This window comes from Panulirus ornatus, chromosome 12 (assembly GCF_036320965.1).
Source record: "Panulirus ornatus isolate Po-2019 chromosome 12, ASM3632096v1, whole genome shotgun sequence".
In the NCBI taxonomy this organism is placed as follows: Eukaryota; Metazoa; Arthropoda; class Malacostraca; order Decapoda; family Palinuridae; genus Panulirus; species Panulirus ornatus.
Window position 1 is genome coordinate 63,809,607 of NC_092235.1, and position 15,958 is coordinate 63,825,564.

General features: G+C 38.4%; 2 protein-coding genes across 4 annotated transcripts in view; one reads left to right on the forward strand and one right to left on the reverse strand.

Annotated features, from left to right (window-relative positions):
• sina (seven in absentia) overlaps positions 1 to 15,958 on the forward strand; it is a 271,097-nt gene that overhangs the window by 242,434 nt on the left and 12,705 nt on the right. For all 3 annotated transcript variants that reach the window (XR_011713486.1, XM_071668054.1, XM_071668055.1), the window contains exons 2-4: positions 2,889 to 3,125; positions 4,437 to 4,676; positions 6,850 to 7,042. Coding sequence is in view for 2 of the 3 variants with exons in the window: in XM_071668054.1 (XP_071524155.1) it covers positions 2,889 to 3,125; positions 4,437 to 4,676; positions 6,850 to 7,042 (670 nt within the window). In the remaining variant the exon portion in view is untranslated. The remainder of the gene's footprint in view (positions 1 to 2,888; positions 3,126 to 4,436; positions 4,677 to 6,849; positions 7,043 to 15,958) is intronic.
• On the reverse strand, positions 10,480 to 15,671 carry LOC139752133 (uncharacterized). Its single transcript, XM_071668053.1, has 2 exons — positions 12,122 to 15,671; positions 10,480 to 11,904 (listed from the first exon to the last, which is right to left on the reverse strand). The coding sequence occupies exon 2, from the start codon at positions 11,722 to 11,724 to the stop codon at positions 10,777 to 10,779; it is 948 nt and encodes a 315-aa protein (XP_071524154.1). The 5' UTR covers positions 11,725 to 11,904; positions 12,122 to 15,671; the 3' UTR covers positions 10,480 to 10,776.

Here is a 15,958-nt window from a genome sequence, read left to right on the forward strand (position 1 = left end):
CTTTAGAAAGAAAAACAATTTTAGAAAGTTTCATTATGTACCACCGATGTTTTACATTATAACTATACAGGAAGTAATTAACAGTACTTATCTTTGGCTAATTGACGTAGTGGTAGTGGGCAGGGTCTCCAGTTGGGGGAGATTGTGTAGCAACGACCTCTTGTCAGCAGAACTGGGACACAAAACATTGATAAAGGTTAAGATTCGGAACAGTTATATCATTGAAGTGGAAAACCACAGTGTACTAAGAGGTTTCTATAACAATCTCTTACTATTCAACAAAATTTGTAGCAAATGAGGTATTTTCCTGCAGTGCAACACAGGTATGATATTTCTAAATGACTTTCAGAAGAGTGAGTGGTACAAGGTGAATCCCCCAGCAGTGGTGGAGAGAGGACTTGAAACAGAGAAAATGTGTGCTTTTATGAACTGAAAAATGAACCCAAATCTAACCAAGCCCAACCCAAACCAAGGGGCTAAGCTCTTTGACCCCATGTGACCTGAACTCTTAGCAAGGGGAACCAACACCTTCAGTCAGATTTAGGATACGAATGCTAAAGACTCCTTTCATCGTAGAAGTGATATGTATATCTACCACTGTCACTTCATGACAGAAATGCTCTCAGGACTAAGGAGATAGGGCATTTGGAAGTTGAATGAAGACATGAAGAAAAATGTTATGAGCAAAATTCACATTGTTTCCATTAATATTAGGTTATGTGAAATATGAAAGGAAATGCATATATATAAGAAAATTACTGGAAATTATTTTGTTGTGGTAAATACTTTTCTTGTCCCACCTTATTTGAAGGTGAATCAGCTAACATACACAAGAATAGTGTAGTGCCATCTAGATTCTTACTTATCTTCTGATGAATGTTTAGAAATGCAAAATATAAGGTTTGGTTATTGATTTTCTCAGAGTAAGGTAAGCCAACATAATCTAACCTAGCCTAACTTGAACTAATCCAGCTTAACCTAACTGACATGAATTAGGTAATGTATCAGAAAGATGTGCGTGTTCTATCTTTGGGACCTTCATTCACCTTTAATGAATTTTGTGCTTCATGTAAGAATAGGAAATTAAGATATCTTTGTTCTTCAGCAGTATTATGTCGTATCTTTCAATAAAAAGCATTTCAGTTACAAGGAGCTTGTGAAGGAGAGGGAAAATGTAGGGATAATAGATTAATGCAGTAACGTTGAGTATAATGACACAATGAAAAGAAACATTATTTACATTTCAGAGCACAAAACATGAAATGTGCATTCTATCATTTGCTGATTTCCTTCATGTAGGAGGATACGAACCCTTATTTTTACATACAGTATAACATCAAGCATCGTAAGGTTGGAGAGGAAAATGAGGGATAGGTTAGGTAACTGCTGTTTTCCAAAAACATAAGAGGAGTTGACATTTCTCTAAGTATATTCTATCTCACCTGGATTCTGACACCTTTAGTTTGCTATTTTGTTCTGTGAAATAAAGGGAATAGTTTTTTTAAAGCATTAATATGTCCAATAGGATTTGGAATTTATTTCTATTGGGGAAAAGGGATGATGATTGTTATCGATAAATATCGATTTTAATATTCTGTAGAACTGTTGTGAAATGTCTATGATTGATCATGTCTTTTGGCATTGAATATCTGTGGCATGACGTGTGACAATTGATTGCCAGTCATGGATGGAATCAGTACAACTTCATCAGTGATATAGCAGTTCTCCAGTAGGTGCTCTTTCTGGCGAAAGGAAGTTTCACCTCCTTATCATTACAGTAAGATTGTATAACCAACAATAAGGTCTGTTGTATATTTCACTCTTTTGCTGTAATTAACATAGTACTGACTACAGGATGGATGCCAGCTGGCACTTGATGGGAATCTGTAGAGCTTTGTGAAGGTTTTAGATGGATTTGCTAACAGTTTGAAACTTTTTAGAACATAAACATGTGCTAGGTGTATGTTTTTTTATCAGCAATCTCTAAGACCATGTATTTGCTGAGGAGGCCCAAGCAGATTACTTTCAGGACAGCATGGGTACTAATCCCGTTTGTATTCTCATTGATTGATTTTGAAGAATGTGGTACAAATAAATTCCTTACATTAAAGCAAAATGCTTTTACCCACACTTTCCCTCTCCTTCAAAGCTCTCCCCACTTCTGGGGGAAATGTGTTGGGACACAAATGTTTGAGAAAAGTATGTGATGTGAGGAAGGTTGATCAAAGTTGATCAAAAAATTAATGACCAGATAAGAGAGGGGTGTGTTAGAAAGAAGAGTATGTATGAAAGAGTTGACGAGTGTGTGCTGAAATAGGTTGGTCACATGTAGAATGAATGAATGAATGAGGAAAGGATGACTTAGAGAGTATACATGTCAGTTGTTGAGAAATAAGGAAAAGGGGGAGGAGATGAAAAATTTGAAGGGAAAGATGCTTTGAAAGATTGGTCCCTAAACAAGCAAGGCAGTGTGTATTGTGCATGGAATAGAGCTAGGTATCAGGGGATAACATGCCGTCTGTGGGCTGAATTAAAGCATATGAAGTGGTTGGGGGGATAATATGGAAAGGTCTGTGGGGCTTGATTGTGGACATGGGGGCTCTGGTGTCAGTACATTATACATGACTACTACAGAGTGGATTTGAGTGAATGAGGCCATGTTCTTCATCTTTTCTTGGCTCTACATTGCTGATATGGGAAGTGGCAGTTGTATGAAAAAAATATCCATATTTGAAATGGCTGTTTCAAAAATATGGAGTTTTAGAAAATCTGGCAGACTATGGGGTGGGGTGTCGCTGTGTCATTATATCTTTGAAAACAAATGTTTCTTGTCATACGATAATACTTCCTGGTCAAGTTGATGTTTAAGCAGATTTTTTTTATTTCAGAGCCTGATTTTGTGACAATGAGTGCATTTGCAAGTAAAAGTGGGAGGGCGGTGCACCCCCAGTCACCTCCCTCAGGTGCATCTCCTGGGGGCAACACAGAATTAGCCAGTCTTTTTGAATGTCCTGTATGTTTTGATTATGTTTTACCACCAATTCTTCAGTGCCAGAGTGGACATTTAGTATGTGCCACATGTCGACCAAAACTCACATGCTGTCCAACATGCAGAGGTCCTTTAGGTAAGGATAAAAAATTTTCTTTTGCTTTTTGTGCTTTGATTTGATCCAACATTGTGTAGTGGGTCTCATTATAGCTTTATTTGTTGAGTCTTTGCGAGTCTTGCACTACTATTAATCACAATTATTAGGGATATTGTAAGGATTAATAGAGCTGAGTTACAAGGTAAGGGTAGAGATTTTAAATTCATCTACCTTAGAAGAGTGAGGGTAACTAAAAACAGCTTTTAAGTTTTTAAAGCAGAAAAATGACAGTAAACAGTTCTTTGAGAGATATAGAGATAGAACAATCAGAGGACGTAACATGGAATTGAACAAGAAAATTGTTGAAATGATGTAAAGAAGTACTTTTGTAGTATATGGGTAGTGGATGAATGGAATAAGATGACCAAGGACATGGATGATTTTAGACAGTATACATAAATTTCAGTTGTTTGAGAGTAGAGAAAGTTCAAGAGATGGGGCACCTTGAGTGTAACACTCTCTGCAAACATTGCAAATAGATAATTACAAAAAACCCTCCAGTCCATGCCTTTAGTGTGACTGAACTCAGCTTTGAGTGATCAGCTGAAGATATAAGAAAATAGGCTAACAGCCGGCTCAGTCCAAGAAACTTTCTTTTGAAAACTAGGAATTATTTTTGAATTATGAGTCTTAAGGGAATTTTTTTCATACTATTCGCCATTTCCCGTGATAGCGAGGTAGCATTAAGAACAGAGGACTGGGCCTTTGAAGGAATATCCTCACCTGGCCCTCTTCTCTGTTCCTTCTTTTGGAAAAAAAAAAATGAGAGGGGAGGATTTCCAGCCCCCCGCTCCCTTCCCTTTTAGTCGCCTTCTACGACACGCAGGGAATACGTGGGAGGTATTCTTTCTCCCCTGTCCCCAGGGAATATATATATATATATATATATATATATATATATATATATATATATATATTCCTGGGGACAGGGGAGAAAGAATACTTCCCATGTATTCCCTGCGTGTCTTAAAAGGCGACTAAAAGGGGAGGGAGCAGGGGACTGGAAATCCTCCCCTCCCATTTTCAATTTTCCTAAATAAGGAACAGAGAAAGGGGCCAAGTGAGGATATTCCCTCTAAGGCTCATTCTTCTGTTCTTAACACCACCTCGCTTACGCGAGAAATGGCAAATATGTATAAAAAAAAGAAATAGAGAGAGAGAGAGAGAGAGAGAGAGAGAGAGAGAGAGCATGAATGGGATGGCCTTGATTATGGCCCCAGTTGCCAGTGCTGTCTCAGATAGCATAAAAGAGTTGTATATATTTCAGTAACTTTTATGTCATCATTTCAGGAAACATAAGAAATTTAGCAATGGAAAAAGTGGCATCCACAGTAATGTTCCCATGCAAATATTCTTCTTCTGGTTGTTCTGCAACCTTACTTCACACAGACAAGACGGAACATGAAGATGCTTGTGAATTCCGTCCATATATGTGCCCTTGCCCAGGAGCTTCTTGTAAATGGCAAGGATCTTTAGAACAGGTTATGCCACATCTTATGAGTGTCCACAAAAGTATTACCACACTACAAGGTTAGTATTTCAGCAGTCTGCCCTTCATGATAATCAATGTATCTGAAGTTTATAAATTATTTTCACTTTGTTTGAAGACCGTTTAGTAGTTTACTTACCTATTTTTTCCTCATGTCTGTCTTTTGTAGCTTTTTTTTTTTTTAGTCACTCCTTTTATGCCTACCAGCCTGTCAGCTCATATTTATTGTATCATTCTTTACTTGAGCATTAAAGGACTCCACATGCTTGTGGTTGGACTTCTTCAGCAAGGTTGCATCATGGATATAAAATCCCATCGAAGAACTTTTCACCTCATAGGAGTCCATGCTTTCTTTGCTTGTTATGAGAGTGCAGACTTGAAGCTACAGGAGCCCCTGGAGAAAGGTTCCTTGTGGTTACATGCACTCTGTTGTGGATGAGAGAGCTTGGGAAGTGAGTCAGTTGTTGTTCGCTGATGATACAGTGCTGGTGGCTGATTCGTTTGAGAAACTGCAGAAGCTGGTGACTGAGTTTGGTAAAGTGTGTGAAAGAAGAAAGCTGACAGTAAATGTGAATAAGAGTTAGGTTATTAGGTACAATAGGGTTGAGGGACAAGTCAATTGGGAGGTAAGTTTGAATGGAGAAAAACTGGAGGAAGTGAAGTGTTTTAGATATCTGGGAGTGGATTTGGCAGCGGATGGAACCATGAAAGCAGAAATGAATCATAGAGTGGGGGAGGGGGTGAAAGTTCTGGGAGCGTTGAAGAATGTGTGGAAGTCTAGAACATTATCTCGGAAAGCAAAAATGGGTATGTTTGAAGTAATAGTGGTTCCAACAGTGTTATATGGTTGCGAGGCATGGGCTATGGATAGAGTTGTGCGGAGGAGGATGGATGTGCTGGAAATGAGATGTTTGAGGACAATATGTGGTGTGAGGTGGTTTGATCGAGTAAGTAATAATAGGGTAAGAGAGATGTGTGGTAATAAAAAAAGTGTGGTTCAGAGAGCAGAAGAGGGTGTTTTGAAATGGTTTGGTCACATGGAGAGAATGAGGAAAGATTAACCAAGAGGATATATGTGTCAGAGGTGGAGGGAACGAGGAGAAGTGGGATACCAAATTGGAGGTGGAAAGATGGAGTGAAAAAGATTTCGAGTGATCAGGGCCTGAACATGCAGGATGGTGAAAGGCGTGCAAGGAATAGAGTGAATTGGAACGATGTGGTATACTGAGGTCGACGTACTGTCAATGGATTGAACCAGGGCATGTGAAGCGTCTGGGGTAAACCATGGAAAGTTTTGTGGGGCCTGGATGTGGAATGGGAGCTGTGGTTTCAGTGCATCATTACATGACAGCTAGAGACTGAGTGTGAACGAATGTGGCCTTTGTTGTCTTTTCCTAGTGCTACCTCGCGCACATGGGGGGGGGAGGGAGGTGTTATTTCATGTGTGGCGGGGTGGCGATGGGAATGAATAAGGCAGACAGTATGAATTATGTACATGTGTATATATGTATATGTCTGTGTTTGTATATGTATGTATACGTTGAGATGTATAGGTATGTGGATTTGCGTGTGTGGACATGTATGTATATATATGTGTATGTGGGTGGGTTGGGCCATTTCTTTCGTCTGTTTCCTTGCGTTATCTCGCTAACACGGGGGACAGCGACAAAGCAAAATAGATAAATAAATATCAATTTGTGCATTAGCTAAGAACCTACCGAAGAAAAATTTTTGCAAATACTATATAGAAAATACAATTTACATTATGATATCAAATGTATGTTGAACAGTTTAAACTGAAGAGTTTGGGACTAGGTAAGAATTCCATTTCCTTGGTTCAACAAAACCCCCAAACTATCTGAAATATACCAGATGAACACAAAGTATGTGTACATATTAGCTAGTAGAAAGGTGTTCGATATAAGAAAAAATTAGGAGGCAGTCATAGAAAGACAGATTTTATATCCTAGGGGGTCTCACCAGATTTTTTTTTTTTTTTTTTAGCATTCATCTCTGTGTACAAAGATGAAGTTTAGGTCTCCAAAGTTTGAATTTTACCAAAATTCAAACCTGCATGGACCATGCTATTCAGAATGTATGTGAAAGTTTTACCTGTAATAACAAAGAAGGCTGATTTTTTTCAGTATGAAAAGCATTAACTGGAATTATCAACTTATTCATAAGTTTCCTGTAACAGCATTATCTTTTTTTCAGGTGAGGACATTGTGTTCTTGGCGACAGATATTAACTTACCTGGGGCAGTAGACTGGGTCATGATGCAGAGTTGCTTTGGCCACCATTTCATGCTGGTGTTAGAGAAGCAAGAAAAGTTCGATGGCCATCAACAATTTTTTGCTATTGTACAACTCATAGGTTCAAGAAAACAGGCTGAAAATTTTGCTTATAGGTGAGAGTTCTCATTAATTTATTTTTCTTCTTGTGAGGCTACAAATATCAAAAACTAGCTTTATGAATCCTAGAATTATGAAGAGGTCCCATTAGGGTTGCATTTACTGCCTTTACTAGTTTTTAATTCACTTAATATAGCTGATTACGGGATACCAAGCTGACAACAAGATGCATTTCTCATTATTTTTTACATTCACTTTAATTCATATTTTTTATGCCTCATCGTTGCTTGTGATTATAAAAGCTGAAATTAATTTTGTTGGATAAAAACAACTCAAAATGGAATTTGGGGACAAAATGAACGATTATGGATACATATTACTGATGAGTGACAGCTTATTAAATCCATTAGAATGAAAACGAAAAAGTGTACAATATTAATTCTTAAGATTAAAGTAAAGGAATTATTGATGATGACTTGAAAGAAAGCAAATTAGGCTCTCAAAAGATATGAGAGAAAATTGAATGAGGAGTATGAACAATTGATTAAGAAAATGTTCATTTTATCTAAGAAACAAAATTGAATTATCCTCTGTTGTATAGTCACCACTTAAGCTGAAGTAAGTAAGCTAGAGTAAATTTAGAAACACTTTACAAGTGAAAGCGAGATGGAACACCTGAACTATGATGAAAGGCTGAAAGAGTTGTATAGTCCTGAAAAAAGAAGAGACTTATGAATATTAAATGTCAGCCGATGGAAGGACTCAAAACAGATATATTGGGGAAAAAATCTTCACTTGTGGCAAAAAACTGATTAACTCTATAAGTGTTCCTGGGAAAAATCTAAAGAGAATTTTTCTTTTTTCTGAAAATGTTTGCCATTTCTTGTATAGAAAGGCAGCTTTAGGTATAGGCAAAGAACAGCTTTAGTTGCTTACATCTACTCTATATCTGTCATTTGTAGCACCAAAACCAGAGCCCCTTTTCTAGTGCTGTTCTTTGACTACATATTCCTTGCATCAGTCCATTAACAGCACATTGCCTCCTTTATAGTGCATTGTTCCAATTTGCTGTACTTCATGCAAACCTTAAACTATCTTGTATGTTCAGGCCTTGATCACATAAATCCCTGTCACTTTTATCTTTCCATCTCATCCTCCTTGTTCCCTCTACTTCTTACATGTGTTCCCTTTTGGCTTCTCCTCACTCATCCTCTTCATATGTCCAGGCCATATCAGCACACCCTCTTCACCTTTCACAGCCATGTTCTTATTATTACCATACCTATCTCACCCTATCCTTTTTTAGTTGATCAACTCCCTTCATGCCAAAAAGTGTTTCACTTCTAACTCCTGCACTCTCACATTTTCAACTGGGGCCATACCTTGTATCCATACAACACTGTAAGAACTAGTAAATCGTCAAACATAACCAACTTTTCTGTCACAGACATCGACTTCTCTTTCCACACATTCCTCAGTGCATTCTGTTATTATTTCAGCTCCCATGATTCCATCTGCTGCCATGACCATTCCCAGCTATTTAAAACACTCCCTTCCACCAGTTTCCATTCAACCTTGCACTCAAATCAGCCTGTATTTGTATATACAGCCTTGAATATAAGAGTAGTGATAGGAGGATGTGGAGTGTCTGTTTTAAAAGAGGATGTAAGCAAAGTAGTAATGCATCCAAAAGATAAGGAAAAGCTTGAGTGTAGGTGGAGTGATGAAGAATAGCTTCAGTTGCTTACATTACTCTGTAGTTGTCATTTGTAGTACACCAAAACCAGAGCCCCTTATCCAGTGCTAGGCCCCCACAGACCTTTCCTTGATGACTTTTGACTACTTTATATGCCTTGGCTCAATCCATTAACTACATTGCCCCTCTATAGTACATTGTTTCAATTTGCTGTACCTCTTGCAAACCTCAAACCTTCTTGTATATTCAGGCCTTGATCACACAAAGCATCTTTCACTCTCAACTTTCAATCTTATCAAGATTGGGATAAAGGTGCTGTTGAACGGATTTGGAAGTGCGTATTGCCACCTGGGACAGTGATCTTGCGACCTTTGGTTGGAAAAAGATGGTGATTGTCTAGTTGTGTTTTAGTATATGAGTAGGTATTATTTTGTGATTTACTTAGATATAAGTTCCTTAACATATCTGGTAAGAAAATCTGGTAAGGAAATAGGATTGCAGTATAGCACAAGATAAGTACAAAAAAGTTTGCACCATAGTGAATTACTCTATATCATAATGTCTTTTCATGTATATAAGGGAATAGGGACCCTAGGGAAAAAAAAAGAAACATGAATTGCACCCTAAACATATTATAAAAGGGAAAAAGCACCAAATTACTTTCAAAATGTTATCCAAACAATAGAAATATATAACACATATGGAAAATTATAGATATGTATCTGCCTATTTGTCACATCCACATTTCTTTGGTATGGTGGGATAAGTTATATTCAGATAATTATTTTTTCATACATTAGGTAAGAAACTACTTACGAGAATTACGTTGAAAAAGCACATAGAGTATAAATAAAATGCAGTTGCAGTTTACCGTGTCAGACATCAAAAATAATGTTTTAAACTGAAATATGATCACGTGCCTCACCTACCTGAATTGCAAATGTTCTTCTATACCATCTGTATTATTGCTTTTCTTGATATGTAACTTATTTTTAGTGCATGAATTGGTCATGAACCTACTAAACAGTAATGTATAGAAAAATATATAACGAATACAACTTATTGTTTCATTCAATGGGTATTGTGTACATTTTGAACTATAAGACAGCCAGTCAGCATCCATTCACTGAACTGAAAATGTTCTAAGTGGACACTGTTGATCACTACTGTTGTGCTTCAGCAGCACACCTACTCCTTTTTAACCTGCTCTCCATCCTCTAGTAGCTTATTCCTTATGAGAGAAACCTTCGTTCAAACTAAGGGTGTAGTGGACTGGCTGATTCTTTTTATCCATTTACTGTAATGAAGTATCATTATACTGTTATAGGAAGCTAATCCAAGAAAGTAATTGGGGAAGATGTGAATACTTGATTCTCAGGTACAGGTGTGGGAGGCAAGAAGCCTTGTTCCTGAAGTAGTGGTGGGGGGAGGCGAGGAGCCTTGTACGTTAGATACTGGCAGGGGAAGTGAGGAGCATTGTATTTTGGGTACTGGTGGGGGAGGCAGTTTACTAGATAATCCTGTGTAGCATATAGAGCATTGCTTGGTCTTTGTTCCATCAACAGTCCAGTGATAAATCCACCGTAGGAAACGAATTATACTGTGTAACAGTTTTTGTTCCTGGGTAGTAAGTGTTATTTTCTAATTGCTTATGCATAAAAAGTAGAGAAAAAGTTAATTATTCCCTTCAAACTTTGCTTTTGTGACCAGGATAGGTATTTTGAAATTTACATATTTCTAATTGGATAACAAGTGAATTTGCCCATTTTATTCGCATAAAGTCAGAAAAACAATATATGAATCAAAATTAACATGTATTTATGCTATGTTAACAAAAGTGATCTCAGAACATTTGGATGTGAGTATTTTTTTGAGATTTGCAATTGTACTGTAAATCACTTTTACAAATCAGACCCCAAATATAATTTCCAATCATGCTCATGTTATATGTTCCTTGGTAGCAGCTTTCAAAGTCCAGTATATTTTGGTGGAAGCGCTCACCTTTCTCCTCCATATATGCTCCATGTTCTTGAAATTATCAAGATGAGCATCAAGGATATGGACTTTGAGGGACATCCTGCAGCCCATATTGCCTTAATTCTTCATCATAGTCTCAACCAGCTCCACATAGTTTTCAGCCTTGTGATTCCCAGGAACACCGAACCGTTGCAACAAAGCTGTACCAAGCTCCTTCCTAGTGAGCTTCTTGGGGAATTCCATGCTCTCCAGGATCTTCTTTATCTGTGGTCTGACAAACATACCAGCTTTGACCTTTGCCTCAGACAGTGTAAGGAAGAAGTCTTGAAGGTACTTGAAGGCTGCAGACTCCTTATCTAGAGCTGTGACAAATTGTTTCATAAGTGGCTCCCACTTGACATTGTTCATCCTCACAGAGAATTCAGTCCACTGTGGCCAGTCCTGCCTGTGGTGGTGTGCTGCATTGTCCCTGCATTCCCAAAGGCAGAGATAGCAGAGGAACTTGGTAAAATGCCTTGGAGATGCACCAGAAATGCCACCATCCCATTTTGAAATCTCCGATGACTCCCAACTGTACTCATCATACTTCAGGCATCCAGCAAAGTCTTGAGGTGCACCATGTGAGTCAGGGGATAGCACAGCTCTGAGGCTCCTGGATGAGCTGTCAATAAAGAGGCGCCTCTTGTTTGGGTTACAGGCGATTCCGATTGCCTCACACAGATTGGTTACATTGTGGCAGAAGCAGAGCCCATTTTGATGGGTGAGGAAGCTAGAAAAACCTAGGTTACGCTTCCTGTGATTTGCGATTTGCATACCTTCATCCAACAAGTTCCATTGCTTGAGCCTAGACATGAGAAGCTTGGCTTTAGACTTTGTGAGATCAAGATCTCTGAGCAAGCCTTTGAAGTCTTTTTGATTGGGGTAGTATGGGTTTCCCTCCTTGGCTGCAACTTTGAAATTGTAATCTGGATCTACAACGTCTTCCTCCCCCTCTGACCTGCTGGTCTGTTCTGTTGACGGCTGCTCTCTCTCCGGAGGAGTGGGTAAGGGGAGCTCAGGGGCCATGTGGCACTGGGGCAGTGGATGACGGAAGGTTCAGATATGTGATAGCAAGTGCAGTCTTGCCATTCTGACGTTTGGAAGGGTCCACCATTCAGAATTAGCAATTGTGTGAGTAATCTGTGGGTTCTCGCCAAATTCTTGGGATGGCAAACTTCATGGCTCTCTTTTCCCCTCACTACCATCCTACAAAAGAACAATATAGACTTGTGATTATGAAAGAAAATATATATTTGTTTATAGATTTATTTCACCCATGACTAATGTGTGTGAGATTCTCTCAACATATTCCATATATTTTTTCAAAAACATTAGAAATTTTTTAATGAAATTTTTCATTTTAGAAATTCTAAAGATTTCATAAAATTCCACCATCCAAACAAGCAACAATTGTCTATCTTACCTTCCAGAGTTTTAAGTTTTGCAGTGGTCACAGGTAAAATAAATGCTCAGAATTTGTCTTGACCCTGATAGGCATGTAGAAATATGCCTTGTATGCCCCTCACATCATAGTTGATGCTGCCACATAGTACTTTTTTGCTCTTGTTTTGATAAATTGGCCGCAGACATAGCAAAATGCATATGCCAGATACATGCAGCCTCTAGATGCCATTTCAGAAAAATGTATGTATATGTATCCATATAGGCAGCTAGATCTAAACTGAACTGGTTGGCTTGCAGCCCATATATTTATAGCACTAGTCACATTACTGGAAACTTCTAGAAAGTTCTCTCTCAGCTACTCATCACTGAATCTATCTGGAATGTTCTGAAAAATATGTAAATTTTAAAAATATCACTGTCCTGGACACTAAAGCAAAGTTTTAAGGGAAGGTAGCCATTTTCTATACTTTTAGACATAAGCAATCAGAAAATAACACTTATTACCCACGAACAAAATGAATGAGGTATCAGAATGGCTAATCTGCGAGTAGCTGGTCTCCAAGTTGAGGCCTTGGTTACAGGCACATGTGCTGACATCTTATGAAAACAATGGCAAAAATGTAATACCTGTAGAACAGGGAGATGGCAGCATCATTGTAACTTACAGAAAAAGGTGGTTGGAGAGAGGTGATGACTTGAGAATTAATGAAACAAGAAACTTTTGAATCCACTTTTGCTAATTGAGACAAGAAACTTTTGAATCCACTTTTGCTAATTGAGAGGTGAGTGAAAAAACATCCCAGATTTGTGACAAGCACTCCATACTTGGGCAAGTAAAATTCTTGTAGATATTAAATAGCTACTCACATGAAAATACTTTTCAAATACAATTCTTGTCTATGAGAAATAACTTCTCAAGAAAAAATTTAGGCAAATGAAATTCTGAATATTAGATAGCTGCTCACAAGGAAAGTAATTATGGCACTTATACATCTCAAGCTTTTGGGAAGCAGACTTTGTGATGTATGTTATTTGAGGTTTTCAGGATAAAGTGAAGGATATCATTATTCCCATGATATATGTTATTATAGAGTTGAATTGTTGGTTATTGAAATTGGACAAAGAGAAATGTGTGACTCTTGGAAATAGATTTAGGGAAAAACTACATTTTAGCATCTACTGAATTTAAACAGGTTACTGCTTTCCTACTCTGAAATGTTGCTTAGGTCTAAATTGAGAGAGAAAGTATGCTCTGAAATAATAACAATAATAATGATATTGATAATCAACCCTCTTCATGCCACATGCTGACCTCATGCATTTCATTTTGAAAATCTCTCCCTTCATCTGTACTTCAGATTTTAGGCTCATGATTCTCATCCATACAGTGCTGTTGGGAATATTGTTCCAACAAACATACCCATCTATACACTCAGGCAGTGACCTCTCTTTTTACACACTCCTAATAAGGTCCGGATTTTTTATCCCAGTTCTAAGTCTTCTGTCTCATTCTTGCATCTCTTGTGATGTGGTTACACATGAAAGTGCACTTGGCTTATCGTGTTTCATTTTTCGGTGGTTATCAGCAAAAACTAGATCATGTGCATCACTGTGACCTACTGAAATATTATTATTATTTTTGGGGCCTGCATGTGGAGGGGGAGCTGTGGTTTTGGTGCATTATACATGACCGCTGGAGACTGAGTGTGAACAAATGTGGCCTTTGTTGTCTTTTCCTAGTGCCGCCTTGCATGCGTGTGGGGGAAGGGGGTGTCATTTCATATGTGGCGGGGTGGTTCAATCCATTGACAGCACGTCAACCCCAGTATACCGCATCGTTCCATTTCATTCTATTCCTTGCACGCCTTTCACCCTCCGGTATGTTCAGGCCCCAATCGCTCAAAATCTTTTTCACTCCATTCTTCCACCTACAATTTGGTCTCCCACTTCTCCTCGTTCCTTCCACTTCTGACACACATATCCTCTTTGTCAATCTATCCTCACTCATTCTCTCCATGTGACCAAACCATTTCAAGACACCCTCTTCTGCTCTCTCAACCACACTCTTTTTTATTACCACACATCTCTCCTACCCTTTCATTACTTACTCGATCAAACCACCTCACACCGCATATTGTCCTCAAACATTTCATTTCCAGCACATACACCCTCCACCGCACAACCCTATCAATAGTTCATGCCTCGCAACCATGTAACATTGTTGGAACCACTATTCCTTCAAACATACCCATTTTTGCTCTCCGATATAACGTTCTCACCTTCTACACATTCTTCAATGCTCCCAGAACCTTCGCCCCCTCCCCCACCCTGTGATTAATTTCCGCTTCCATGGTTCCATTCGCACTACTTCCCTGCAAAAATCATCCAAATGCCTCTCTCTTCTCTTTCACTAACAATCTTACTTCTTCATCCTACCATTCACTACCCTTTCTACTCTGCTCACCTCCCACCTTTCTCATGCCACAAGCATCTTTTGTGCAAGCCATCACTGCTTCCCTAAATACATCCCATTCCTCCCCCACTCCCCTTGCGTCATTTCCTCTCACCTTTTTCCATTCTGCACTCAATCTCTCCTGGAACTTCCTCTCACAAGTCTCCTTTCCAAGCTCACTTACTCTCACCACACTCTTCACCCCAACATTCTCTCTTCTTTTCTGAAAACCTCTACAAATCTTCACCTTTGCCTACACAAGATAATGATCAGACATCCCTCCAGTTGCCCCTTTCAGCACATTAACATCCAAAAGTCTCTTTCACATGCCTATCAATTCATTTTTTTTCCTGATCAGAGTACTCATGATATTTTATTGTTTTTGTTTGATTGTTTAGTTAAGATTGAGAATAGACATCTTTTCTTTGATAAAGAAAACCTTATGAATGTATACCTTTACCCCAACAATTTTATTCCAGCCACAGGAAAAGGTCTTCCCAAACATGTTTGCCTTGGGTCCCCAGAAGCTTAATCTGGCCCTGCTTAACACACATTTTCCAGTTAGTTTATTTATAATGCTGAAAAGCTTGTAAACCATGACAGTGGTAAATCACAGAATTGTCAGCAAATATAAGGCCAGAACATTAGAAAGAAGCCTTTATTTTATTAGAAATACATTCTCAAAAGCCCCCTGTTTATTGACATTTAGTCTGCCATTAGAAGTTTATAAAGACCAAATACATGCACAGACACACCACCTCTTTCAAGCCACTTCATATGAATTTCTTGTTTCTTTTTAAGTGTTTCATTATTACTATTCTGGAGTTGCTGAGGAGCCAAGTGTGGCACAGTGAAAGTGCAAATAAATTGTTTAACCCCTTGCCTTACTATTCTGAGCAAACTCTGATAACATTTATGTAAAAAGAATTTTTCGTGAATTAACCCGTGCTGCTTTTGTTTTTCACACATAGGCCGAGGGTAGCTCAGGGAGTGAGAGCAGTTCTAATTTGTATCAAAAGATGATAACACAAGAATTATTTGCATATTGCCAGCTGATGGGAGGACAGTGTGAAAAGCACCGAAGATTTTTCACTTTCTACCCGTCTTTCTATCCATTTTTTACCCCCCAAAATGGATGTGAGAATGAAACAGATGATGATGCTGATCATTATACAGACATAGAAGAATCTGGCAGCAGAAGTAAATTTGAAACACAGCCTGATGAGGATACCTCAGATTCTGCCCCTGAATAAATTTTTATGATGCTTGAGTCTGGAACCAAGTATATTTGGATCAACCTTATGTTCAGCCTGCCTCATGATTTCACTATACAACTGCCTCTACTATGTACATGTTATTGATATACAAGTAAGAAAATGTACATATTACATAACTTTTTAATCC

Bases quoted from the DNA above. Each gene is read 5' to 3' on its own strand.
- LOC139752133 (XM_071668053.1), bottom strand. From the start codon at position 11,724: ATGGCCCCTGAGCTCCCCTTACCCACTCCTCCGGAGAGAGAGCAGCCG.